At 59.2% G+C, this 19,812-nt stretch overlaps 23 protein-coding genes across 23 annotated transcripts, besides 9 other annotated features; 8 read left to right on the plus strand and 15 right to left on the minus strand.

Annotated features, from left to right (window-relative positions):
- Nucleotides 1-2: 2 nt before the first annotated feature.
- Nucleotides 3-308, minus strand: Tco025E_00058 (uncharacterized protein; the record flags this gene model as incomplete). The annotated part of the gene is made up of 1 exon (XM_029367007.1): nt 3-308. A coding segment is annotated over one exon (306 nt), but the record flags the coding sequence as incomplete, so codon positions are not given.
- Nucleotides 309-1,227: 919 nt separating this feature from the next.
- Tco025E_00059 (uncharacterized protein) lies at nt 1,228-1,587 on the minus strand (the record flags this gene model as incomplete). Its single annotated transcript, XM_029367008.1, has 1 exon — nt 1,228-1,587. One exon carries the CDS (start codon nt 1,585-1,587, stop codon nt 1,228-1,230), a length of 360 nt encoding a protein of 119 aa, XP_029232881.1.
- A 42-nt stretch (nt 1,588-1,629) lies between these two features.
- Nucleotides 1,630-2,019, plus strand: Tco025E_00060 (putative L-ribulokinase; the record flags this gene model as incomplete). Its single annotated transcript, XM_029367009.1, has 1 exon — nt 1,630-2,019. The coding sequence occupies one exon, from the start codon at nt 1,630-1,632 to the stop codon at nt 2,017-2,019; it is 390 nt and encodes a 129-aa protein (XP_029232882.1).
- A 162-nt stretch (nt 2,020-2,181) lies between these two features.
- Nucleotides 2,182-2,212: a microsatellite.
- Nucleotides 2,213-2,851: 639 nt separating this feature from the next.
- On the minus strand, nt 2,852-3,310 carry Tco025E_00061 (uncharacterized protein; the record flags this gene model as incomplete). The annotated part of the gene is made up of 1 exon (XM_029367010.1): nt 2,852-3,310. The coding sequence occupies one exon, from the start codon at nt 3,308-3,310 to the stop codon at nt 2,852-2,854; it is 459 nt and encodes a 152-aa protein (XP_029232883.1).
- A 9-nt stretch (nt 3,311-3,319) lies between these two features.
- Nucleotides 3,320-3,415: a microsatellite.
- A 631-nt stretch (nt 3,416-4,046) lies between these two features.
- On the minus strand, nt 4,047-4,577 carry Tco025E_00062 (uncharacterized protein; the record flags this gene model as incomplete). The annotated part of the gene is made up of 1 exon (XM_029367011.1): nt 4,047-4,577. The coding sequence occupies one exon, from the start codon at nt 4,575-4,577 to the stop codon at nt 4,047-4,049; it is 531 nt and encodes a 176-aa protein (XP_029232884.1).
- Nucleotides 4,578-4,883: 306 nt separating this feature from the next.
- On the minus strand, nt 4,884-5,579 carry Tco025E_00063 (uncharacterized protein; the record flags this gene model as incomplete). Its single annotated transcript, XM_029367012.1, has 1 exon — nt 4,884-5,579. One exon carries the CDS (start codon nt 5,577-5,579, stop codon nt 4,884-4,886), a length of 696 nt encoding a protein of 231 aa, XP_029232885.1.
- An 18-nt stretch (nt 5,580-5,597) lies between these two features.
- On the minus strand, nt 5,598-6,653 carry Tco025E_00064 (uncharacterized protein; the record flags this gene model as incomplete). Its single annotated transcript, XM_029367013.1, has 1 exon — nt 5,598-6,653. The coding sequence occupies one exon, from the start codon at nt 6,651-6,653 to the stop codon at nt 5,598-5,600; it is 1,056 nt and encodes a 351-aa protein (XP_029232886.1).
- Nucleotides 6,654-6,660: 7 nt separating this feature from the next.
- Tco025E_00065 (uncharacterized protein) lies at nt 6,661-7,011 on the minus strand (the record flags this gene model as incomplete). The annotated part of the gene is made up of 1 exon (XM_029367014.1): nt 6,661-7,011. The coding sequence occupies one exon, from the start codon at nt 7,009-7,011 to the stop codon at nt 6,661-6,663; it is 351 nt and encodes a 116-aa protein (XP_029232887.1).
- Nucleotides 7,012-7,072: 61 nt separating this feature from the next.
- Nucleotides 7,073-7,091: a microsatellite.
- A 129-nt stretch (nt 7,092-7,220) lies between these two features.
- On the minus strand, nt 7,221-7,700 carry Tco025E_00066 (uncharacterized protein; the record flags this gene model as incomplete). The annotated part of the gene is made up of 1 exon (XM_029367015.1): nt 7,221-7,700. One exon carries the CDS (start codon nt 7,698-7,700, stop codon nt 7,221-7,223), a length of 480 nt encoding a protein of 159 aa, XP_029232888.1.
- Nucleotides 7,701-8,047: 347 nt separating this feature from the next.
- On the minus strand, nt 8,048-8,473 carry Tco025E_00067 (uncharacterized protein; the record flags this gene model as incomplete). The annotated part of the gene is made up of 1 exon (XM_029367016.1): nt 8,048-8,473. The coding sequence occupies one exon, from the start codon at nt 8,471-8,473 to the stop codon at nt 8,048-8,050; it is 426 nt and encodes a 141-aa protein (XP_029232889.1).
- A 1,051-nt stretch (nt 8,474-9,524) lies between these two features.
- Nucleotides 9,525-9,968, plus strand: Tco025E_00068 (translation elongation factor EF-2; the record flags this gene model as incomplete). The annotated part of the gene is made up of 1 exon (XM_029367017.1): nt 9,525-9,968. One exon carries the CDS (start codon nt 9,525-9,527, stop codon nt 9,966-9,968), a length of 444 nt encoding a protein of 147 aa, XP_029232890.1.
- A 230-nt stretch (nt 9,969-10,198) lies between these two features.
- Tco025E_00069 (uncharacterized protein) lies at nt 10,199-10,816 on the minus strand (the record flags this gene model as incomplete). The annotated part of the gene is made up of 1 exon (XM_029367018.1): nt 10,199-10,816. One exon carries the CDS (start codon nt 10,814-10,816, stop codon nt 10,199-10,201), a length of 618 nt encoding a protein of 205 aa, XP_029232891.1.
- Nucleotides 10,817-11,472: 656 nt separating this feature from the next.
- Nucleotides 11,473-11,778, minus strand: Tco025E_00070 (uncharacterized protein; the record flags this gene model as incomplete). Its single annotated transcript, XM_029367019.1, has 1 exon — nt 11,473-11,778. The coding sequence occupies one exon, from the start codon at nt 11,776-11,778 to the stop codon at nt 11,473-11,475; it is 306 nt and encodes a 101-aa protein (XP_029232892.1).
- Nucleotides 11,779-11,857: 79 nt separating this feature from the next.
- Nucleotides 11,858-11,879: a microsatellite.
- Nucleotides 11,880-11,899: a microsatellite.
- A 6-nt stretch (nt 11,900-11,905) lies between these two features.
- Nucleotides 11,906-12,469, plus strand: Tco025E_00071 (uncharacterized protein; the record flags this gene model as incomplete). The annotated part of the gene is made up of 1 exon (XM_029367020.1): nt 11,906-12,469. One exon carries the CDS (start codon nt 11,906-11,908, stop codon nt 12,467-12,469), a length of 564 nt encoding a protein of 187 aa, XP_029232893.1.
- Tco025E_00072 (protein phosphatase 2C) lies at nt 12,469-13,194 on the plus strand (the record flags this gene model as incomplete). Its single annotated transcript, XM_029367021.1, has 1 exon — nt 12,469-13,194. One exon carries the CDS (start codon nt 12,469-12,471, stop codon nt 13,192-13,194), a length of 726 nt encoding a protein of 241 aa, XP_029232894.1.
- A 250-nt stretch (nt 13,195-13,444) lies between these two features.
- Tco025E_00073 (uncharacterized protein) lies at nt 13,445-13,945 on the plus strand (the record flags this gene model as incomplete). Its single annotated transcript, XM_029367022.1, has 1 exon — nt 13,445-13,945. One exon carries the CDS (start codon nt 13,445-13,447, stop codon nt 13,943-13,945), a length of 501 nt encoding a protein of 166 aa, XP_029232895.1.
- A 62-nt stretch (nt 13,946-14,007) lies between these two features.
- Nucleotides 14,008-14,028: a microsatellite.
- Nucleotides 14,029-14,085: 57 nt separating this feature from the next.
- Nucleotides 14,086-14,114: a microsatellite.
- A 559-nt stretch (nt 14,115-14,673) lies between these two features.
- Nucleotides 14,674-15,219, minus strand: Tco025E_00074 (uncharacterized protein; the record flags this gene model as incomplete). The annotated part of the gene is made up of 1 exon (XM_029367023.1): nt 14,674-15,219. The coding sequence occupies one exon, from the start codon at nt 15,217-15,219 to the stop codon at nt 14,674-14,676; it is 546 nt and encodes a 181-aa protein (XP_029232896.1).
- A 650-nt stretch (nt 15,220-15,869) lies between these two features.
- Nucleotides 15,870-16,253, minus strand: Tco025E_00075 (uncharacterized protein; the record flags this gene model as incomplete). The annotated part of the gene is made up of 1 exon (XM_029367024.1): nt 15,870-16,253. One exon carries the CDS (start codon nt 16,251-16,253, stop codon nt 15,870-15,872), a length of 384 nt encoding a protein of 127 aa, XP_029232897.1.
- On the plus strand, nt 16,252-16,569 carry Tco025E_00076 (transcription activator; the record flags this gene model as incomplete). The annotated part of the gene is made up of 1 exon (XM_029367025.1): nt 16,252-16,569. One exon carries the CDS (start codon nt 16,252-16,254, stop codon nt 16,567-16,569), a length of 318 nt encoding a protein of 105 aa, XP_029232898.1.
- Nucleotides 16,570-16,716: 147 nt separating this feature from the next.
- Nucleotides 16,717-16,738: a microsatellite.
- A 328-nt stretch (nt 16,739-17,066) lies between these two features.
- On the plus strand, nt 17,067-17,399 carry Tco025E_00077 (uncharacterized protein; the record flags this gene model as incomplete). Its single annotated transcript, XM_029367026.1, has 1 exon — nt 17,067-17,399. One exon carries the CDS (start codon nt 17,067-17,069, stop codon nt 17,397-17,399), a length of 333 nt encoding a protein of 110 aa, XP_029232899.1.
- A 448-nt stretch (nt 17,400-17,847) lies between these two features.
- Nucleotides 17,848-18,261, minus strand: Tco025E_00078 (uncharacterized protein; the record flags this gene model as incomplete). The annotated part of the gene is made up of 1 exon (XM_029367027.1): nt 17,848-18,261. The coding sequence occupies one exon, from the start codon at nt 18,259-18,261 to the stop codon at nt 17,848-17,850; it is 414 nt and encodes a 137-aa protein (XP_029232900.1).
- A 532-nt stretch (nt 18,262-18,793) lies between these two features.
- Nucleotides 18,794-19,150, plus strand: Tco025E_00079 (putative RNA pseudouridylate synthase; the record flags this gene model as incomplete). Its single annotated transcript, XM_029367028.1, has 1 exon — nt 18,794-19,150. One exon carries the CDS (start codon nt 18,794-18,796, stop codon nt 19,148-19,150), a length of 357 nt encoding a protein of 118 aa, XP_029232901.1.
- Nucleotides 19,151-19,176: 26 nt separating this feature from the next.
- Nucleotides 19,177-19,212: a microsatellite.
- Nucleotides 19,213-19,449: 237 nt separating this feature from the next.
- On the minus strand, nt 19,450-19,800 carry Tco025E_00080 (uncharacterized protein; the record flags this gene model as incomplete). Its single annotated transcript, XM_029367029.1, has 1 exon — nt 19,450-19,800. One exon carries the CDS (start codon nt 19,798-19,800, stop codon nt 19,450-19,452), a length of 351 nt encoding a protein of 116 aa, XP_029232902.1.
- Between the last annotated feature and the right edge of the window lie 12 nt (nt 19,801-19,812).

Genomic DNA, 19,812 nt, shown 5'->3' on the forward strand with positions numbered 1-19,812 from the left:
TACATTATTGTTACCATTTGCCTTCCTTGACAAGTGGGCGTGGCCGTCTGGGGGAGCCCGTGCCCGCCGCCTCGGCGATTGTGGAGGGCAACTGCATTGGTGAAAAGGCAACGCTTTAAAAAAATGTGTATGTAATAATTGTTTTTACTCCTCCTTCTTTCTTTTTTTTTTTTCATGAGTTTGTGGGGCCACTTTCGCCTCGAAAAATAAAGAAATTTTCTGTCGAGACGAATGGACCCCAACGCCTTCTCGTCGTCCTTCGACGCGATTGAGGCACTGAGCAACACGGAGGGGCCGAGACGCAACATCCTGGAGCCCAAATTCACGGCGAGGGAACAAATGCAGGCGCTGCGGGAGTCTGTGCGGAATGCGTACAAGGAGTCTCCTTCACAGGCGGCGATGAGCCAGCTCTGCCGGTGCTATGTGTTCATTGGTCTGAACATGTTAGAGACCGATGAAGAGGCGGAAGGGGTGCAGGAAATTTGCAAAGCGTACACATTGACCCTCTCCGGGGCGAAGCGGGAGTTGCTTGCCGATGTTGTGGATATTGCGCCCCAGCCACTGGAGGAAATCCTCAGGAATGAGGTCCCGTTTGTGACGGCTGAAAATGAGTACGCGTTTGCCACGGAGTTTATGCGCGTGCACAATGCGTTGGGGTTGTATCTATCGAACCGCAATGTGGACCTGCGCATCAACGACGCGAAACAGGTTCTTCTTGTGGCAGAGAAGGCGTATAAGGACTGGAGTGTTTGGTTTCAGTCTCGGCCCGGGTCTTGCCTCATGAAGGACATTCCCGTGTTAGACAACGGCACACTTGACCGAGCAAGCATCGCACCTGACGCGCTATCCATGTGCACGGCCCGGTTTGAAATGGATACGGCGTATACGTCCACGCTATTTTTCTTGGCCCAGGTTTACACGGCATGCCAGATGGCACCCCTGGCCTCACGGTATTGTCATCACACGTTGTACCATCAGCTGCTAAATAAAATGGAGTTTTCCAAGAAGGATTGGGCCACAAACGCCTTGCACCTCAGTGCATTTTATAGCAGTTGTTTTGACTACGGTAAGGCGTTACATTGCCTTCAGGCCGGGGAGTACATTATGCCGAAGGAAAATGCAAACGAGGAAACGCTTGGGATTGTGGCGTGGGCCTTTGGGAAATTTTATTTACATCGGCTACATTACTACGCGAATGTGGGGCAGCAGTGTGCGCCGCGAGGCCATTTACCAGACGGGTTTGAAGAATGGTGGGTTGATTTTCCTATTGATATTCCGCCACCGCAGCCGCTCCCGGCGATTGAGACCTTTGAGGAGGCGCGTGAGTGCTTCAAGGAGGCCAATGCCTGGTTTAACAAGGCGCTCGAGTATTACTTGTACGATGGTTGCTGCACGGAGCACATTGATATTGTCAAGGATATTGCGCAGCTGTACGCGGCACTCATTCCTTTTGAGACGAATCGTGGCCGCGTCATCGCCATGCATCAACGACGCGTGGCGCTGATTGAACCATTTCCCGGTGACTTGAACTTTAACGCCTACCCCACGCTTGTCCGTCAGTTGCTCTTTGACCTGGGGGCCATGCATGAGGAGCTACTAGAGCTCTACATTCAGCAGAAGGAAAACCCCATGGAAGGGGAAAAACCGTTGTCGGACAAGAAATTAAATGCATTCACGGACAAGACGCAGAGCTTCTACACACGCTTCTGTGACACATGGAAGGATCCAAAGGAGAATAAGCTTCCAGAGACGCTGGACGCAGATTCTAGGCTGCCTTTCTTCCGGGCGCTGATGCGACTGGCACACTTGCAGACGAAGCGCTACTACAAGAATCCAAAAGACGAATACGACAACATCTCTGTTAGTATTGTGAGGTTTAAAAGGGTCCTCGATTTTGCGGCTAGTAACCCCATGAAGGAAGAGGCCGAAGTGGAGGTGAAGTTGGCTCGCGAGATGCTGGTTCTCCTGCCCACGAAGCAGAACGACTTGTGGCGAGTATACCACAACACTGTCGAATGAAGCCCGGCCCTTTTTTTTTTTTCGGTTGTTGTTGAAAGGTATGCTACTCGGTTTTGCATTAATCGCTGCTACTTTTGTGTGTGTGTGTGTGATATATATATATGAGTACGCACCATAAAAGTTCCTTCATTTTTTCAAAGCTTTATTTCAGGTTTTTCCCTGTTTGTTTATTTTTTTTCTCTTTTTTTTTTTTGCCTTTCTCTTCTCATGCCAAATGCGTTGCACTCTTCTCGCAAGGATGTGAGGGCGGTCTCCGCTGCGTGGGAAGTACGGTGGGTGGTGAGAGAGGGGGGTGGCGCATGGCAAGTCCGCACGGCGCCGCAGAGCGGCCGTCGTTGCCCCTGCGCGAGGGAGAGAACTTGCGGCCTCAGCGGGCGGGGAGGATGACGCCGTACGAGGAGGCTCAGTTCGAGGCCGCCGTGCGCATTCGCCGCATACGGGAGTTGGTGACGCAGCTGGATGGGATGCCCCCAGACGCAACCCGGACGTCTCGCGTCGAGCTGAGCCAGCAGATCCGCAAGGAGGAGCGGCAGGCCAAGGTGGAGATGCAGAAGGCACGGAGGCTGTCACTGAGCGAGGGGCGGAAGCTGGACTTCGCGTTGTTGTCCCATCACTTCAACGGGACGCTGGATCTGGTGCGGCAGCGCTACGGCGAGGGGATTCCTGTTGCGAAGCCAAGTGGCACCGCCGGCGCAACCGCCTCACTTGCCTCCGCGGACTGGGAGCACGCCGTGAACCAGAGCGCCTTCGTGGGCGCCGGGCCCGGCAACGTTGCGTCAAGTCCCGGCAGTGCCTACAACCTCCGTGACGACGTGGAGTTCCTACAGTTTTTTCAAGACACGCAAAAAAATGACGCGGTCATCGACGCTTCGCTGGATCGCATCCACGTCGGTGTGCAGCGCCTCAACGAAAACGCGACGCACATCACCTCTGAGCTCGGGGCGCAAGAGCAGATGCTGGAGGAGACGGAGCGGAAGATGGACGATGTCCATGGCAACTTGGGCAAAATGAATGTGAAGCTAAAGAAGACGCTGGAAAAGGTGGGTCGTCCCATGATGACCGTATACCTTGTTTGCTGCCTTATCCTCGCGGCTATTATCGTTGTAATATATTTTATGGCAAAAAACTGACTTATCGACGGTTGACCGCCCCGCATCCCCCCCGTGGCGCGGATTGCGCGCACAGGCGCCGTAGACCGCACGGCATTTGCCTCGCTTCGTCCGCAGTCGAGCGCAGTGGCCCTCCCTGTGGAGGCGGTCATGTGCTCCTCGTGAAGTTGGATCCCAACCATTGCCGGTTGTTGCTGCTGTTGTTGCTTCTTTCTTTTTCTTTACGTTTTTTATTACTATTTATTTTTTTTGCTTTTTTGTCGTTGCTTTGCGCCTCTTTCTTTATTGATGGAAGCAGCGGAAAAGGGTGGGTGCGGGGAGGAAGAAAAAAAGGACGCACACACACACACACCGTCATGTCGGGAAGTCTCGAGGAGGACTTCACGAAGGCAGCGACTCTCGTGCGTGAGGGAGGTCACATTGACGCCGTTGGCGTGTATGCCGCAATTGCCGAGGACACTCGCGCCACAACGGCGCAAAAGGTACGGGCATACTCCAATATGAGTGCGTGCCTTGCGGCGCGCGATCAGTTTTCAGAGGCTCTCGATGCCGCTAAAAAGGCACTAGTGTTAGATGAGCAGAATAGCAAAGTACATGGGCGTGTGGCCACAGCATATCATGGGATGAAGCACTATGAGGAGGCCGCGCAGCACTACAGTCGCGCGCACACGTTGGAGCCGACGAACACTCTCTACCTGGAGCAGCATCGGGCTGTGCTGGAGCTCATACGCAGCGGCAAAGGCATTGCCTCACAGGAGACGAAGGATGCGTACTACTATTGTAGGGGCGTTGAACAAGGGAAGGAGGCCATGGGAAAGGGCGAATACCTGAGTGCTGTGAGACACTTTTCGAAGGCAATTGAGCTGCACCCACGGTGTGCCACAGGTGCCAGTGGTGGTGAAGCCAAGCGTGGGGACCCTACTGGTGGCAGCAGTAGCAAGTCTGCTGAGTTAGCGGTATTGTACTGTAATCGGAGTGCGGCCTATAGTCGGGCAGGCCGCTATGCCGAGTCACTGGAAGACGGAATGAAGGCTGTGGAGGTGAATCCCATGTACGCAAGAGCCTTCTTTCGCATTGCCCACGCGCAGCATCAGTTAAAACACCCGCACGAGGCATACACGGCGCTGCGCCGATGCCTGGAGTTGAACCCAAATTACGATGAGGCCAAGGCCTTGATGGTCGAGGTGGAACAGGTGGTGGCGGAGCTGCAGAAAACAACTGAGGAAAAGCAGCGCGAGAAGGAGGAGCAGGTGCAAAAGATTCGTGAGCTGCAAAGTGCAGAGAGGGTGACCGAGACCGCGGGTGTACCTGCGGGTTACCGCGGCCGTGCGCATGCGACGTCGTACATGCACTGCAGCTATTGTAACGAGGCTGGCCACTCCCGTGCGGAGTGTCCGCTGCTGCGCCGTAAGCGTTCTCGTACATAGTCAATTCCACCGTGTGAAGCATCACGATTTTGGTCTTGTGCCTTTTCGTTTCCGAGTAAATGGAGAAGAGGGAGTGGTGTTTGGGGGGTGGGCGACGCTGCTTTGCTTTGTTTGTTTATATTTTTGTTATTATTCTTGGACTTATGCCGGGGGGGGGGAGTGTGAGAACAAATGAGGCGTGGAGTGCGAACGGTGATTGCTCCAAGAGAAGCGGGAGCGGGTGGCGAAGCAGTCCCACAAGTCGGGCCTTGGCCCCCTCCCCCTGCGGCTGCGGCTGCTGTGTTGCCCTCGTCCGCCCACCCCTCGATCTTCCCGTGCGTTATCACGCTCACCGTCGCTGTGAGCGGTGGGGCGGACGAAGGAAAAGGAGCGAAGGTATAGAAACCGGCAAAATAAGGCGCATGGAGAGGGAAGAGAGAGAAGGAGAAGGAGGGGGGCGAGAGCCGTGCAAGGAGACCAATGGGGATTCGCAAGGCGAGGCGGAGAGTGTGAGCACGGCGGACCTGCGTGCGGTGGCCAAGGAGTTGTTTGCCTCTGCGAAAAAGCACCTCTCTGAGCCTTTCTGCGAGGTGGAGCTGCGGCTGTGCCGCTTCGCCGAGGAGGCGGCGGCGGGAGGAGGAGGAGGAGGCACTTCTTGCGAAGATGCCGCTGGAGAGAAGGGCAGACAGCTCAAGGGGCTGCGGATAGTCGATGCAAAGTTTGCGGCGTCTGTCGCTGCGCGGGATTTCGAGCGAATCAAGGCGCATCTCACGACGGAAATGAAAGATTGTTCCCCGACTCGATCCGTGACGCGCGACGTGGTTGTGCGTGGGTGGCGCCATACGTACGCCACTGGTGAGGACGGCAAACCCACCCACTGCGTCGCATGTGTGCGGAAGAAGCGTTTGCTCGTCAAGAACATTTTAGTCCCACTGGGCGCGTATAATCTTCGCTTTGCCGTCTCCACAGAGACCCCAGGGCGTCTGCCTCGCGCGCACGCCGCTGCCCACGTCGGCCACACGCGTCTAAAGGACCGGCTTAGCATCACGGATGGGCTGTTCCGCTACGACCTGACGCGGGTGACGGAGAAGGGGGCGCTGGGGCACGAGGTGGAGATTGAGGGAGTCTTCGCATCCGGCACGGCGCAGTTGACGGAGTCGTGGCTGGAGGACCTCCTTAGGAGGGCCATTGCACTCACAAAACTCCCAACGAGGGCGGAGGTGAAGCCGCCTACGCAGCGCGCGTTGTATAAGCGGCGTCGCAGTGTAAGTTGATGTGGGTGGCGCTGTAGAGGCCACGCCGCCTCGTTGACCCCCGCCGCCGTTGCCCTTCCGCCTTCCGCTCTCGCTGTAGGAGGAGCTGCGTCGAGACACAAGAGCGAAAGACGAAGGAGGAAGATGAAGAGGAGTGAGCCTATAGGACGGCTCTCCGTCTGTTTATACATGTATATATATATATTCCCTTTCTTGTTGTTTCTCATTGTCATGTATGTCTCTCTTTCTTTCTTTCTTTCTTTCTTTCTTGTCGTTGTGGTTTCTCTCGCATCCACCGGCGAAGTGCCAGTTTCCAGGCAGAGATGATGCGGAAAACGCCGCTGTTTGCCCTGGCCGCCACCCGCAAGGCGTTGGTTGGCAACGGCCCCACCTTCTCCACCGGCGGTGAGTGCATGAACACGTGCGACATCCAGAACGCTTTCCCAATGAACGAGCGTGGTGTGCGCTCCTCGTCCCCGTTCCAGGAGCCCAACACCGCCATCTATGACACCTACATGGCATGGACGTACTTTCAACCGATGGACGTGGACGTTGTGAAGATTCCGGCGCCGGAGGCGAAGTACTACCAGCGACTCACGAAGAAGCCGTGGGATATCTCCACGACCGAGCTGATTGAGATCCAGTCGCGCAAGAAGTACTTCCAGGTGTGGGGCTACCTCATTGCCTTCATCTACCTGTACTTCCTGATGCCCAAGGAGAAGTCGTTCAGCGGCCTGCATGGACCCGACGGCCACTGGATTATGCTGCCGAAGTCTAGGCCAGAGCTGTTCTAGGCGTCGCGCTGTTAAAGCCGCATTAGCACGTAGGAGTAGGGAGTGTTGCAAGACATCCACGCACTTCTGCATACCTCTTTCAAGCACGCGCCTGTCTGACAACGAAGCGGAGGGGGGCAGAAGCTAGCGTGTGAGCAGAGTGATGAACTTCTCTGGCACGGTGATGTCTGTATGTCTGTCTGTCTGTCTGTCTCTGTGTGTAGTTGTCATTTAGCAGCAGCAACGGCTGCTGAGGAGGAGGATGCAAAGAAAGCAGTGAAAGTGCGAGGTGTGAGATGAACCAATGAATGAAGAGGATGCAGGGAATACGGTTGTGTGTTTTGTTCGAGGGGTCTGACAAGTCGAATCTGTCGACAACACGACCATATCCTATCATCTCTCTCTCCCTCTCTCTTTCTCTCTTCGTTGTTTTGTGCAACTTTGCTGCCATCGTCTCGTTTGGCGTGGGCGGGGGTTTGTGGGCTCAGGCAGACACACCCAAGAGGTAGGGAGTGTGTGTGCGTGTGTGTGGAGGGAGCGGGGCGAAGCCCCTGCAGAGGCAAAGCAAGCGAGGCCAAGGGTGCCGAGGGTGTGGTGGAGTGAACACGCGCGTTGAAGGCGGGAGCGTGAGGGGTTGTGTGCCAGAGTTAGAGTACGTACCTAAGCAACTAAGTACATATACATATATATATATATCCTACTTTTCTTCCTACAGGCGGCCCGTTCAGACTTCACATGAGTCTTGAGGCCACCGCGTCCCTGCAGCGCCTCGCTGAGAGGCCCGAGCGCACCCGCAACTTCTGCATGGTGGCGCACGTGGATCACGGCAAGACCACGCTTAGCGACTACCTGGTTGCGAGCAACGGCATCCTCTCCCCGCAGCTCGCTGGCGAGGTTCGGCTGCTCGACTCCCGCCCAGACGAGCAGGAGCGGTGTATCACGATGAAGGCCAGCTCCATCGCGCTGCGGCACGTCTACAAGGGGGCGGAGCATCTTTTGAATCTTGTGGATTCGCCTGGACACATCGATTTCTCGTGTGAGGTGTCCACGGCGATGCGGCTGTGCGACGGCGCCGTCATCCTTGTCGACGTGGTGGACGGTGTGACCCAGCAGACAAGTAGCATGCTGCGCCACGCCCATCGCGAGGGTCTGTCGATGTGCCTCGTGCTCAACAAGGTGGATCTGCTAATTACTGTGCAGCAGCTCACCCCGGAGGAGGCGTACTACCGAATGCGTGCCATTGTGGAATCCTGCAACGCCGCACTCGCCGCATTTGCCAACCAACTCAAGATTCAGGAGGAGGGGGAGACGCTCATGCATCAAGATCGTGGGGACCCCAGCGACGACGTATGGTTCTGCCCCACAAAAGGCAACGTGATATTCTGCAGCTGCTACGATGGATGGGCCTTCAGTACCAACGTTTTCGCCTCTCTCTACGAGAGCAAATTGGGGATGACCAACATGCACACGACGCTCTGGGGAGATTACTACATTGACGCCAAAACAAGGACTGCACATCCAACTCCACGGCGAGCCGGACAGCAGCCGCTGGCGGTGCAATTGATGCTGGAACCTGTTTGGCAGCTGTACCGCACCTTTCTCGGCGAGGAGGGTAATGTGGAGCAGCAGTTACGCATGGCCGCCAGGTTGGGGGTTCCAGAGCGCCTGTGGAATAACCCGCGACGGGACCAGCGAGGGAAATTAAAGGCGTTGCTGTCTTCGTGGCTTCCGCTTGCGAATTGTGTCCTAGGTGTTGTTTGTGAGAAATTAGATTCCCCCGTTATGGCGCAACGTCGTCGACTGCCCTTTCTCATTCCACGATTTGCTGAGACTCCGACGCACGTAAAAGAGGCACTGATGAGTTGCACGACCAGCCCCGATGCCCCCTGCGTTGTGTATGTGTGCAAGCTCATTGACACGCAGTTTCTTGTAGGCACAACGATTGGACAAGAGGAGGAAAGGGACAACGCATTCGTTGGCTTTGCTCGTGTCTACAGTGGTCGCCTTCGACCCGGTCAAAGAGTGTACGTCCACAGCGATGACAAGGTTGTGGAGGAGACTGTGAAAAAGGTGTTTCTTTTTCGCGGCACAGGCCTGGATGAGGCGACGGAGGCTTGCAGCGGGACCCTGTGCGGCGTCGGAGGTCTCACCGCCTGCATCACAAAGTACGCCACACTTTCCACGGTGGATGGGGTTCCGCCGTTTAAGCCCCTCGTGCTGCCGAGTACGTCCATCCTGCGCGCCTCCGTCTACCCAAAGGACCCGAAGGACCACCTCGAGTTGGTGCGGGGGCTACGGCTGCTGTACAGGGTTGACCCGCAGGTGGAGGTGAGCATCCTCCCGACGGGGGAGCACGTGATTGGCACCGCCGGAGAGGTCCACCTGGAGCGCTGCTTAAAAGATCTTGAGGATTCCTTTGCGCGTGTGCAGATCTTGGCGTCTGAGCCGATTGTCTCGTTTCGCGAGACTCTCGCGACCGGTGGTGCGAATATGAAGCCCAAGATGCACACAGGCTCAACCGCTGATGGTGCCTTCTCCATCACGCTGCACGCGCGTTGTCTGCCGCCGGAGGTGTTCGACGTGCTGAAGGATGACTGCGTGAATCACGGCTCCAACACGCGGGTGCTTCGGCAGGTGGAGACCGCATTAAAGGCAAACAAGCGTTGGGCAGCAGAGATGCAGCACGGGATTGTTGCCTCGGGTCCGACAAAGCTGAAGTTTATTGGCGCGCTCATGCTGCTGCATCTTGGCGACGAGGATGCCGCAGCGCAGAAATTTGAGCTCTTTAAGGCCTGGAAGGACAGCATCGTAGCGGGGTTCCAGGCGGCGGCAGAGAGTGGCCCCATGGCACAGGAGCCCTTGCTGAACGTCGCATTTGTCATCACCGATCTCGCGGTGAACGCCGCCTCCGGCCTGACAGGTGGGATGGTGCTGCCGTGCGTCCGTGACGCCTGCCGTGCGGCGATGGAGCTGCACCCACGGCGTCTCGTGGAGCCTATCTATGAGTGTACGGTGTACTCCTTTGGTGCGACGCAGGGGAAAATTTACGGCTCTCTCAGCCGTCGTCGCGCGGAGATTATTGAAGAGGTGCCTAACGAAGGCAGTGACCTCTTCTACATCCGTTGCCTGCTGCCAGCCGTGGAGGCGTTTGGACTGCAGGACGAGCTGCGCGTCGCGACGCAGGGGGCCTCGACGGCGCAGCTCCAAATGAGTCTGTGGGGCGTCGTGGACGCGGACCCGTACTTCACACCCACAACGAAGGAGGAGATTGAGGAGTACGGCGCCGAGGTGGGGACGAAGAACATCGCGGAGCAGCTGTTGGAGCGCATTCGCCGCCGCAAAGGGCTCCACCGCGAGCGGGTTGTTGAAAATGCGGAAAAACAGAAATTTTCTCTCAAGGGGGCCTGAAGGGTGCGCGCCGCCAGAATGGCAACGAGAGGATGCGGGGGAGTAAAGGCACTGCCACGTATTTTGGGGCAGCGGCGCCGTTTATTCTACTTCAATTACGATACAAAGAAACGAAAAATGCGTGTAAAAACGAACCGTGACGAGACGTAACGAAGTAAGACGAATACCGGAGTTCATACATCCGTTGCTTCTTCTGTTGTTTCTTCTTTTTTTTTTTTTCGTTACTTGCTTTATTGGGTTTCTTTCTGTCCCCGACTGTTTTCTCTCCCGTTCCTGTTCTTCCGTCTCGCGCTGCCGGAAGCAGGTGGTGGGATGGACCCACCGTGTTGGCTGTGTGCGACAACGGGAGAAACGTGGCAATGGCGACACCGGCGCGATTTCACGTCGGGCCGGCGGCGTCGTTTAGAGAACGCAGCCGGCAATTGGTGAAATGCGACGAACGCAACGTCGTCGTGTTTCGCTACAAGGAACGCTTCTACGCGCTCGACAACGCCTGCTACCACCACGGTGGGCCGCTGCTGGAGGGCGACATTGAGGAGATGGGCGGGCACCCGTGCGTCGTGTGCCCGTGGCACCAGTACCGCATCACCCTCGACACCGGCGAGGGGCTCTACTGGGCCCTGCAGATGACGCCGGCGGGAGTGCCGGACAAGACGGCCCCACAGAAGGTCTGTTCCAAGGGGCGGAAGCAGCGCACCCACGCCGTGACTCTGGAGGGCGGGGAGGTGTTCGTGACGCTGAACCAATCGGAGCCGCGGCTGGAGAGTGACGGATACGCCGAAATGGCCATCGCGAACAGGGAGGAGGCGATGGCTTCCCCCTTGGAGGACGCGCGACGGAGAGGTCATCAAAGTATGGGCGGGTTTAGCCTGGGGCTGCACAGTGACTGCCGCAGCGGACAAGTTCTCGCAAAGCTGGCGGCTGGGGCAAAACTGCGACCACCCACCCTCGCCGATCGCCCAGTTCTGACGTGTGTCCGAGTTGAGCCTGTTTGCGACAATACTCAAGAGTTCTACCTTAAGCTCTCGCAAGGGGGGCTTGACGCCAGCTCCCTGGTGCCAGGACAGTTCGTTGACCTGGAGCTCCCCATCGCGGCGCCTCCCGGTAGGCGTTTCGTGCGGCGGTGGACTGTTGTCGAGCTGAACAGGAAAGGATGCCTCTTCACCCTCATCATCAAGGCAGCAGCACGGTGTGATTGTGGGACGGCGTGGATGGCAAAGAATGCCCTGCGTCAAAGGTTTCCGCTACTTCACCACGGTGGGAGTTTCACCTTGACGCATCATATGAGCCGCCTGCGTGAGCTTGAGGGACGCGTTGTGATGCTTTCTGCGGGGATCGCCATGACGGCGCCCTACGCTTCGCTTCGTTATCACTTTGAGGGTAAGCGTCTGCCGGAGTTCCCGAAACTTCAGGTCATTCATCTTCACGTGGAGCGGAGCGTCTCTTGCGTGGCAAGGTTGGAGGATTTTCTGCGGTGGCACCACACCCAAGCAGAGCACTTTACCTATCGTTTTTCTTGCTTCCTCACAAGGCAGCGGGAGCTGTCGGCAAATTCCTCCGGAGAGGCGTCGTTGCGGTTGCTCGCCACATGCGGTCGGAGGCCCGATGAGGCGGATATTCGGCGCTTTTTAGGCGATTTTGTGAGGCCGTCATCTCCCGTTCTCGCCATGGTGTGCGGGCCTCCCGCGTTTGTGGGGCTGGGGAAGCGTGTCTTGTTGGCCGCTGGCGTCCTGCCCGCGGATGTATTGACGGACGAGGACGAGGATGATGGGTACAACTCCCTGTAGGGAGGACAACCTCCCCTCCACATCGTCAAGGTCTTCCTTCGGAGCGAGGCACGGCAGTGTGTTCCTTTTTTTTTTTTAGTCTTCTTCTCATCATTGCGGGGGTATATATATATAATATGTATATGCGTCTATGTCGTTGTATATACATCCATGCAACTTCCGCACATCGACGGCTCTTTTTTTTTTCATTGCCCCTCATTTTATTCCTGCGCCTCTTCACTGTTGTTGCGGTGGGGCTTTGTTTCCTTCGTTTATTTCCTTTTTTTTTTCTTGCTTTCTGTTCTTTGTTGTTTGACGGCTTCCGTCCTCGCAGGGTATTTTCGCTCGTCCTCGTCGCTGGGCTCGCAATGGGGGGCCGGCAAAGCACACCAGTGCCCGCGGAGGTGGCGCAGGCGGCGGCAAACGACACGAGCAACTGGGGGGTGCCGCCTGAAGACATTCCGGAGGATGAGAAGGACATGGAGGAGCTTGTGCTGCAGACGTGGGCCTTCTGCAAGGCCAAGCCCTCTCCCGCCCAGGCCTATCGTAGTGATGTGGAGGAGCGCAGGCGGCGCATCTCTGTTGCGTGGCGGAAGCGTGCCAGTTTCCTCGAGCTCGACTGCGGGGAGGACAGCTTCTTCGTGGCCAACACGTACAAAGTCATCGGCGTGGCGGACGGCGTTGGTGGCTGGCGCGATGAGGGGGTGGACCCGGCGCTCTTTTCCAACTCCCTGATGGAGAACGCCAAACTGTTTGCTGAGACCCACCGCAAGGAGTTGAACCCCGAGGTAATCCTGCAGTCCGCCTTCGACAAGGTGCTGAACGACAAGGAGGTGGAGGCGGGCAGCGCGACGGCGTGTGTGGCGACGCTGCGCAAGGGGGACACGGGAGACCACGTCCTCGACGTCGCCAACGTCGGCGACAGCGGCCTCCTCGTGGTGCGCAACCGCCAGGTGCTGCACCGCGTGCACGAAAAGGTGCACGGCTTTAACGCCCCGTTCCAGCTGGCGGTTGTGCCTCCCCACCTTCGCGGCCGCGCCTTCTCAGACAAAGTCAGCGACGCCATACGCGAGAAGGTGGGGGTGCAGAAGGGCGACGTCGTCATCGCCGCCACGGACGGCTTCTTCGACAACCAGTTCAACGCCACCATCGCCTCCGACGCCGGCTGGATCGGGAAGGTGGAGGGGAGCGCGCTCGATCGGGTGCCGCTCGTTGGCTTCGTCTTGAGCGCCGTCTTCGCGGATGAGAAGGTCGCCTACATTGACCCGCAGCGCGTGGCGCAGCGACTCGTGCAGAGCGCCTACAAGGTCTCGCTGGACCACGAGGCCCACACCCCGTGGGCCTCGATGCTGCGCAAGTTCGGCGCAGAGGACGCAAAGGGAGGTAAGACGGACGACATCACCGTCGTCTTGAGTCGCGTCACAACGCGCGATGAGCTCAGCACCAGCAACATGTGGTAGGAAGAAGGCAGAGCGGCGGGGGATGCATCCATGTGCCTGCTGCAGTGTGCGGGGTTAGAGCGGCTGTGGCGAGGATGTCTTGGGGTGATCGGGGGGAGGATGGAGAGTAGCGGTGGATGTTAGCCTACACGTGTGTGTCCGTCTGTCCGCGTGCGGCGGACAAGAAAAGTAAGTTAAGAGGGAAAACAACCAAGCAAGGGCCGTTGGACGCAGTCCGCCTTCACGCCGTTGTAGGAAGGGAGCGGGAAGGATGACGGCGGCGGGCCAGAAAGAACAGACAAATTGTTTTGTGGGGGCCCTTTGGTGTGGTAGCGACTATCGGCGGCACCTTCGTGATTTCTGCAGCATATTTGTCGTTGTGGTTGTTGTTATTATTGTTTACTCCCAACGAGGTCTTTCATTGCAACTGCGACTCACCTGCCTGACTTGCCGTTTCTCGTGCCTCTCTCTCTCTCTCTGTGTCTGTGTGTGTGTGTTCACTTCTCGCTCTCTTTCTTTCTGTGCGTGGCCGCAGTTGAGAGGGGCCTGTCTTGAGCGGCGCTCACGGCGATGGACTTTGGCAACCCCTTCGCGACGTTTTTGGGCAAGCGGGGGGCGGGGCCCGGCACGAGCCTCAAGCGACCGCGCCCCGACGAAGACACCTCGCCGGGAAGCGTGGCGGAAGCAAAGGCGTCCGCCGCGACGGTTGTGGCCGACGCCGCCTCCGCCACCGCCTCTCCAAATGCGGCCGAGTTCAGTCACGCGGAGGTAAAACTCTCCGCCGACGCGACGTTTGCGGCTCCCGCGAAGGTCGTCCTCCTCTCAGGGGACAGAGACGAGGAGGAGGAGGAGGAGCTGCGGCTGCTGCTTGGCGGCGAGCACGGCGCAACTGTGCGGCCCAAGGAGGAGACGGCGGCAGCAGCAGCAGCAGCAATAGCCGCGTCCCACGCGGGCGCACACGCTGCGACAACAGCGGCGTCTGCAGCGACTGTCGTGGCCCTCCGCGAGCTGCCGTGGATGACGCGGTCCAACGAGGCGCTGGCGGCAATCGCGGAGCGGTTTGAGGTTCAATTCCGGTGGGAATTACGGCGAAATGTGGAGCTCTTACAGATGTTTGAGCCCTTTTTCAGCGACAGGGCGATGCGCCGCATTGCGGCTGAGACGCGAGGGCCGCAGTTTCTCCCCGCGCCTGTAGCCACGCCGGAGAACACTGGGGCCGCGAATGGCTACACGCTGCGCCCGTACCAGCTTGAGGGTGTCCAGTTCTTACTAAACAACTTCCACAGAGGAACACCATGCATCCTGGCAGATGACATGGGGCTCGGCAAGACGGCACAGATCTCGGCCTTTCTGCACCTGCTCAAGACGCAGCACGCCATTGACGGCCCACACCTTATCGTCTCACCGCTCTCGACACTCACAGCCTGGACGCGGGAACTCGCGCGGTGGGCGCCAACGTTGCGTGTGGTGAAGTACCACGGCGAAAGAAAGGGACGCGCGTCACTGCGCACCACTCGGGGCTATCGCCACTGCGTCTTTGTGACAACCCCCGCTGTTCTCAATCAGGACCGCGGGTTTTTCCGAAAACGGGCATGGGTTGTGGCCGTGGTGGATGAGGCGCATGTTCTGAAGGGGCGTAATACCATAATCTCCTACGTGGCACGGAAACTCACGGCGTGCTTTCGGCTCGCCGTGACGGGTACCCCGGTACATAACAACGTGGGGGAGGTGTGGAGCCTGATGAGCTTCCTGTACCCCTCCTACTGTGCCAGCTACGACGGCGGCGTCGGCGACGGCGATGACCCCGTCACGGCGGCGGAGGACTGCGCGCGGGTGCTTCAATGCGTTATGCTGCGTCGAACAAAGGGATCTATTGAGCTTGGACTTCCGCCACGCGTAGATGAGCCCACGCGGATGCTTGCTCCTACATGCACACAGCGACGACTGCTTTCCCACATGACGGAGCAGGCGTTGAGTGGGGATGAAGCAGCCACTGGGACCCGGCTTCAGGCGCACCTCACGCATCAACGCATTGTCTGTTGTCATCCGCTGGCGTTGCGGCTGTTGGCCGTGGAGGGTCGGAGTTCGGGCCAGGCGAGTTGGGAGGAGCGTTTAGCTGCAGCGGGCATTGCCTTGAATGAGGCCTCCATCGTGGCAATGAGCGCCAAAATGGTGGAGCTGGATCGCATGCTGCGGGAGTGTAGGGCAAATGGGCACCGATGCCTAATATTTTCCAACTTTACCTCCATTTTGGATCTTCTGCAGGCACTCTGTGTGATGCGGGGTTATAGTTTTGAGCGGCTCGACGGCACCACGCCCCGTGTGGAGCGTGAGCTTTCCATGATCCGCTTTAATGCCCCCGGGTCCTCGTGTTTTGTGTTCCTCCTCACCACCACAGCTGGCGGCGTGGGTGTGACGCTGACCGGCGCCGACACTGTCATCCTCTTTGATGCGCACTACAACCCACAGATTGACCGCCAGGCCGCCGACAGGGCCCACCGCATTGGCCAGACGCGTCTCGTCCGCGTGCACCGGCTCTGCCTTCGCAACACCATTGAGGAGCGCATTCTCAACGTGGCTCTGCGAAAAGCGTCACTCGGGGACTTCATTGTAGACGGCGGGAGTTGCAAGGGGGACGACGCGGCCGGCTTGGCCCTCTCCGCGCATCAGATTCGTCTGCTGTTCAGCGCCGAGAATCAAACCACAGCTTCCTCCCGTGAACCCTCGGTCCAAATGCACAGTGTCGACGGCGACCACGACGCCTCTGTGGAGGACGCCGCGGTGGCGGAATTGTTGCGCGTCGAGGCAGAAGGGCTGCCAGGTCCCTCTGCAGCGAAGACAGAGAATCGAGATGGGCGGACTGTTGTGGGCACCACGCACAACTGCTTTGTGTGCGGGGAAATCATGCGACCGCTGGAGCCGCTGTACCACTGCGCTCTCTGCCCAAAGGCGTACCACGCCGCGTGCGCCGGCGAGCGGAGGCTGAAAGCCGGTGTGGCCGGCCCACGGCGCTGGACGTGCCCCCGCCACAGCTGCGTCTCGTGCGGTAAGGGGCAGGGCGTCGACGGAGCCGCGTTCATGTGCACAGAGTGCCCCTCGTCCTTTTGTTTTGACTGCCTCGATCCACGCTACTTTGAACTGGACGCGGCGGGGGCGCAGTTTGTTCACATTAGACGCGAGTATCCGGGGATGGAGGCGGAGGGGATGGGGCCGCGACGCTCCATCTACTACGTCACCTGCCTCCGCTGCTGCGGTGTGTTGTCCTCCTCCTCGTCGTCCTCCTCGTCCTCGTCGTCGTCCTCCTTAGATGAGACAGGCAGTGACGCCGTGAGCGACGATGAGGACGATGTTCTGCAGGAGGAGGTGAGTGCCACGCGCAGCGTGGAGGAGGTTTAATTGACATTATATATCCCACGTACGGACGCATACTATTGTGCATGGCTGTCCCAGAGCCGTCCAGGTCAAACACTCCCCTTTGTTGTTTATTGTTTAATTCCTCTTTCCTGGACCTCCTCCAGGGGACACATGCATTTGTCCATTCTCATAGATATATATATATATATATGCACGATAAGGCACTTGCCCGCATCCCCTCTTACCACGTTTTTATTTTCCTTTCCTGTCTGTGTGTCTCTTTTTCTTACGTTTGGAGGGAGGGGAAGCGGGGGGCCTAGCTTCTGTGCCCCACCTCTACTCTGGCGATATTGCGCGTGCCACGCGCCGCACCCTCTTTCCTTGGCCTTCTGCGTCTCTCTTGCAACGCCGTCGCTTGGGTGGGGAAGGGAAGGAGCATATGCACCAGGTTCGTGGGCTTGTGCAGCGGTCCTCCGCCGCAACCCTCCGTCTGCTGGAGAAGCAAGTGGCGCCACACGACGTGCGTGCGTGCTTCATAGATGCCGTCTTTGTGGACGGCGGTGGGGCGTCTTCGCCCGTTCAGCTGCTGCACCCTGTCGCGCTCCAGCAGCTGCTGGCGGAGCTGCCCAAAGCCGAGGCCCTGCAACGCCTGCAGGAGGCAAAGAAGATTGCGCTGGCGTCCGACCACGACACCACCACTCCACTTAGCGCGCTGCCTGGCAACTCCAGGCGCGTGCTCTGCGTCAAGGACACCACGCAGCGCACGGTTTCCGAGCTGCACTCGCGACAGTCCCGGTTTCTGGCGAAGGCAGAGGGGCGGGCGATGGCGCACGACCTCCGCCTCGTGGAGGCCTTCACGCAGCGGCTGCTGAGAGGCGCGGCGACACGGCAAGGCGGAGGGGACGCGTTTTTGCCCGAGGAAGCGGCGATGTACCGCGGCGTCGTGGAGGAATTAGTGCGACTCAACCCGCAGGCGGCGCTCGCGCTGGCAATGAACGCCAAACTCCCCTCGCTTGGCAGTGGCGCGAGCGCGGCGCTGGCGGCGTTGGTGAACCTCGATGCCCCGGCGGCGGCGCTGTCCTTCTTGGAGGGCTTTGCCGGCAAAGACGAGGCGGCGGCGGCGGCGTCTGAGACCTGCGCCACGCAGCTAGCGATCCGCCTACGCAACAAGTTGTGGGAGATGCGGGAGGTGAGTACGGAGGACCCGGCACGGCTGCTGCTGCGGGAGGCGCTCGCAACGGCGTGCCGCTTCAACGTTGATCCGGGTTTGGTCTTCCCCACAGATGCACGGGCAATTCAGCGCTGGAGTTCACAGTTTCTTCACACGGCGATGTGGCCCTGCGAGCGTGGCCGCGTCCTCGCCGACGTTGTGCGGAGCAAACGGCTGATGCCGCGGCGCGTCTCCCTCGACTGCCTCAGCAACTGGTGTCTGACGGACTTGGAGCGGACGTGGGTGTCGGCGCTGCTGCAGGACGGCGAGGAGGCAGGCGGGGCGCGTCGCTCCGAGACGGGCGTGCACCGCTCCGCGCTTTCGTGTGTTCTGAAGGACCCGAAACGCTGCCTCGTGGATAGCCGGCTGCTGCGGCAGTACGCGCTGCTGCTAAAACGAGGCGAGCTGGAGCCTGCGCATGCGAGTTTCCCGCACTTTCTCGAGGAGTGCGGGGAGTGCCACGGGGACGGCGAGCGTCCGGAGGAGCTGACGTTCCTACTGCCGCTGGGGCCGCGGCCGCTCATGGATGCGCTGGTGGCGCTCGCACCGCAGTGCAGTTATTGGCGCACGCTGCTGGCGGACGGGCCGGAGGGGACGGTTGAGGCGGTTCTCGCGCCTCAAGGAAACGCGCACGTGAAGGTGAAACTGCCTCGCACGCATGAGTGTGTGGAGGCGGCTATGCGGGCCGTGGGCTCCTCCTCCGCGGCCCCGTCTGCTTCCGCTGCGTCGTGTCTGCCTGTTATCTTCGAGGACGCTGACATTTTGGTGCTAAACAAACCCCCGCGCTTGGCGACCTCGCGCCACGCCCTCAGCTGCACCCAACTGGGCGACGCGGCAGCCACCGACGTGGTGTCGTTGATGCTCGTCTCCGCGAAGAACGGGGAGACGTTGCGCGGGGTCTTTCGTCAGGGCCAAGTTCACCGGCTGGACACGGATACCAGCGGATGTCTCGTGATGGCAAAGAGCGACTGCGCGGCGGACTCGCTGCGCCACCAGATGGGCACAGGCGCCGCGTACTCCCAGAGCAGCAAGGTTTACCTCGCCCTGTGCGCCGTGATGGAGCCGGAGCTCCGCCGCGTCCCGCTGCGAGGGGTGCTGCGCGACCCGTTGGACGTCAAGATCTCCACGAAGTACCGCGTCGTGCGGTTCTTCCGGCGCTCCCGCGTTGCCCTGCTGGAGTGCCGGATTCAGCAAGGCAAGCGGCACCAGATCCGGCGCCACCTGGCGGCCGCGGGGCTGCCTATACTGCAGGACGTCGAGCACGGGGGGGCCGCGTGCAGCACGCCGCTGATTGACCGCGTCGCCCTCCACGCCGCCGCGCTGACGCTCGTCCACCCGCGAACCGCCGAGGTCGTCGCGTTCGCCGCACCCATGGCGAGGGATTTCACAGAGGCCATCCGCCAGCTCGCGTGAGGCGTGGTCCAACGCGCCTGCTGGACCTTTTTTTTTTTTTCCTTCTATTCCTTTGCTTTTCTCGGTGGGTGTTGGCTGCAACGCATCGCACGCAGCAGCCGCGGAAGGAAAAAAAAAGAGAGGGAAAATGAAAGAAAATGAAGAGTGGAAAAAGAGAGAGAAAGAGACTGTGTGACGGTCCACGAACAGGAGGGAGAAAAGTGGCTGTCGAGGGAAAACTCGGGCCGTTCTGTGTTCTTCTGTTCCCTCCGCCAGTGGGGGACGGCGAGGAGTGTGTGCGCTGGGCGGCCGAACGACTTTCACTGCGTGGTCTCCTCCTCTCTCCCGCTTTTCCCCCGCAGTCGTGAGCGGCGTGGCCCAACGCGCGTAGCCGAGCGTGAGGGAGAACAGGCGGCAAAGGAACCCGCATTACGTGCGGAGGTTGAGTGGCCACCTGAGGCGGCGTCACACGGCGGGCAAGAAGGAAGGAGGAGGAAAGAGAAGGGATAGGAGGTGTGAATGCGGCTTGTGCCGCTGCTTTTCTCTCGTTGGGCCGTGAAGCCACCAAAGGCGTTGGGTGCAAAGCCGCTGTCATGCACGCAGCCGCGCGGAATACGCTGGGGCAGTGTCAGCGGGGAAAAGGCGGCCTCATCCTTTTTTGAGGTCCCCATTCAACCGTACGT

This window comes from Trypanosoma conorhini (assembly GCF_003719485.1).
Source record: "Trypanosoma conorhini strain 025E chromosome Unknown Tco_14.4_contig_00001, whole genome shotgun sequence".
Classification (NCBI taxonomy): Eukaryota; Euglenozoa; class Kinetoplastea; order Trypanosomatida; family Trypanosomatidae; genus Trypanosoma; species Trypanosoma conorhini.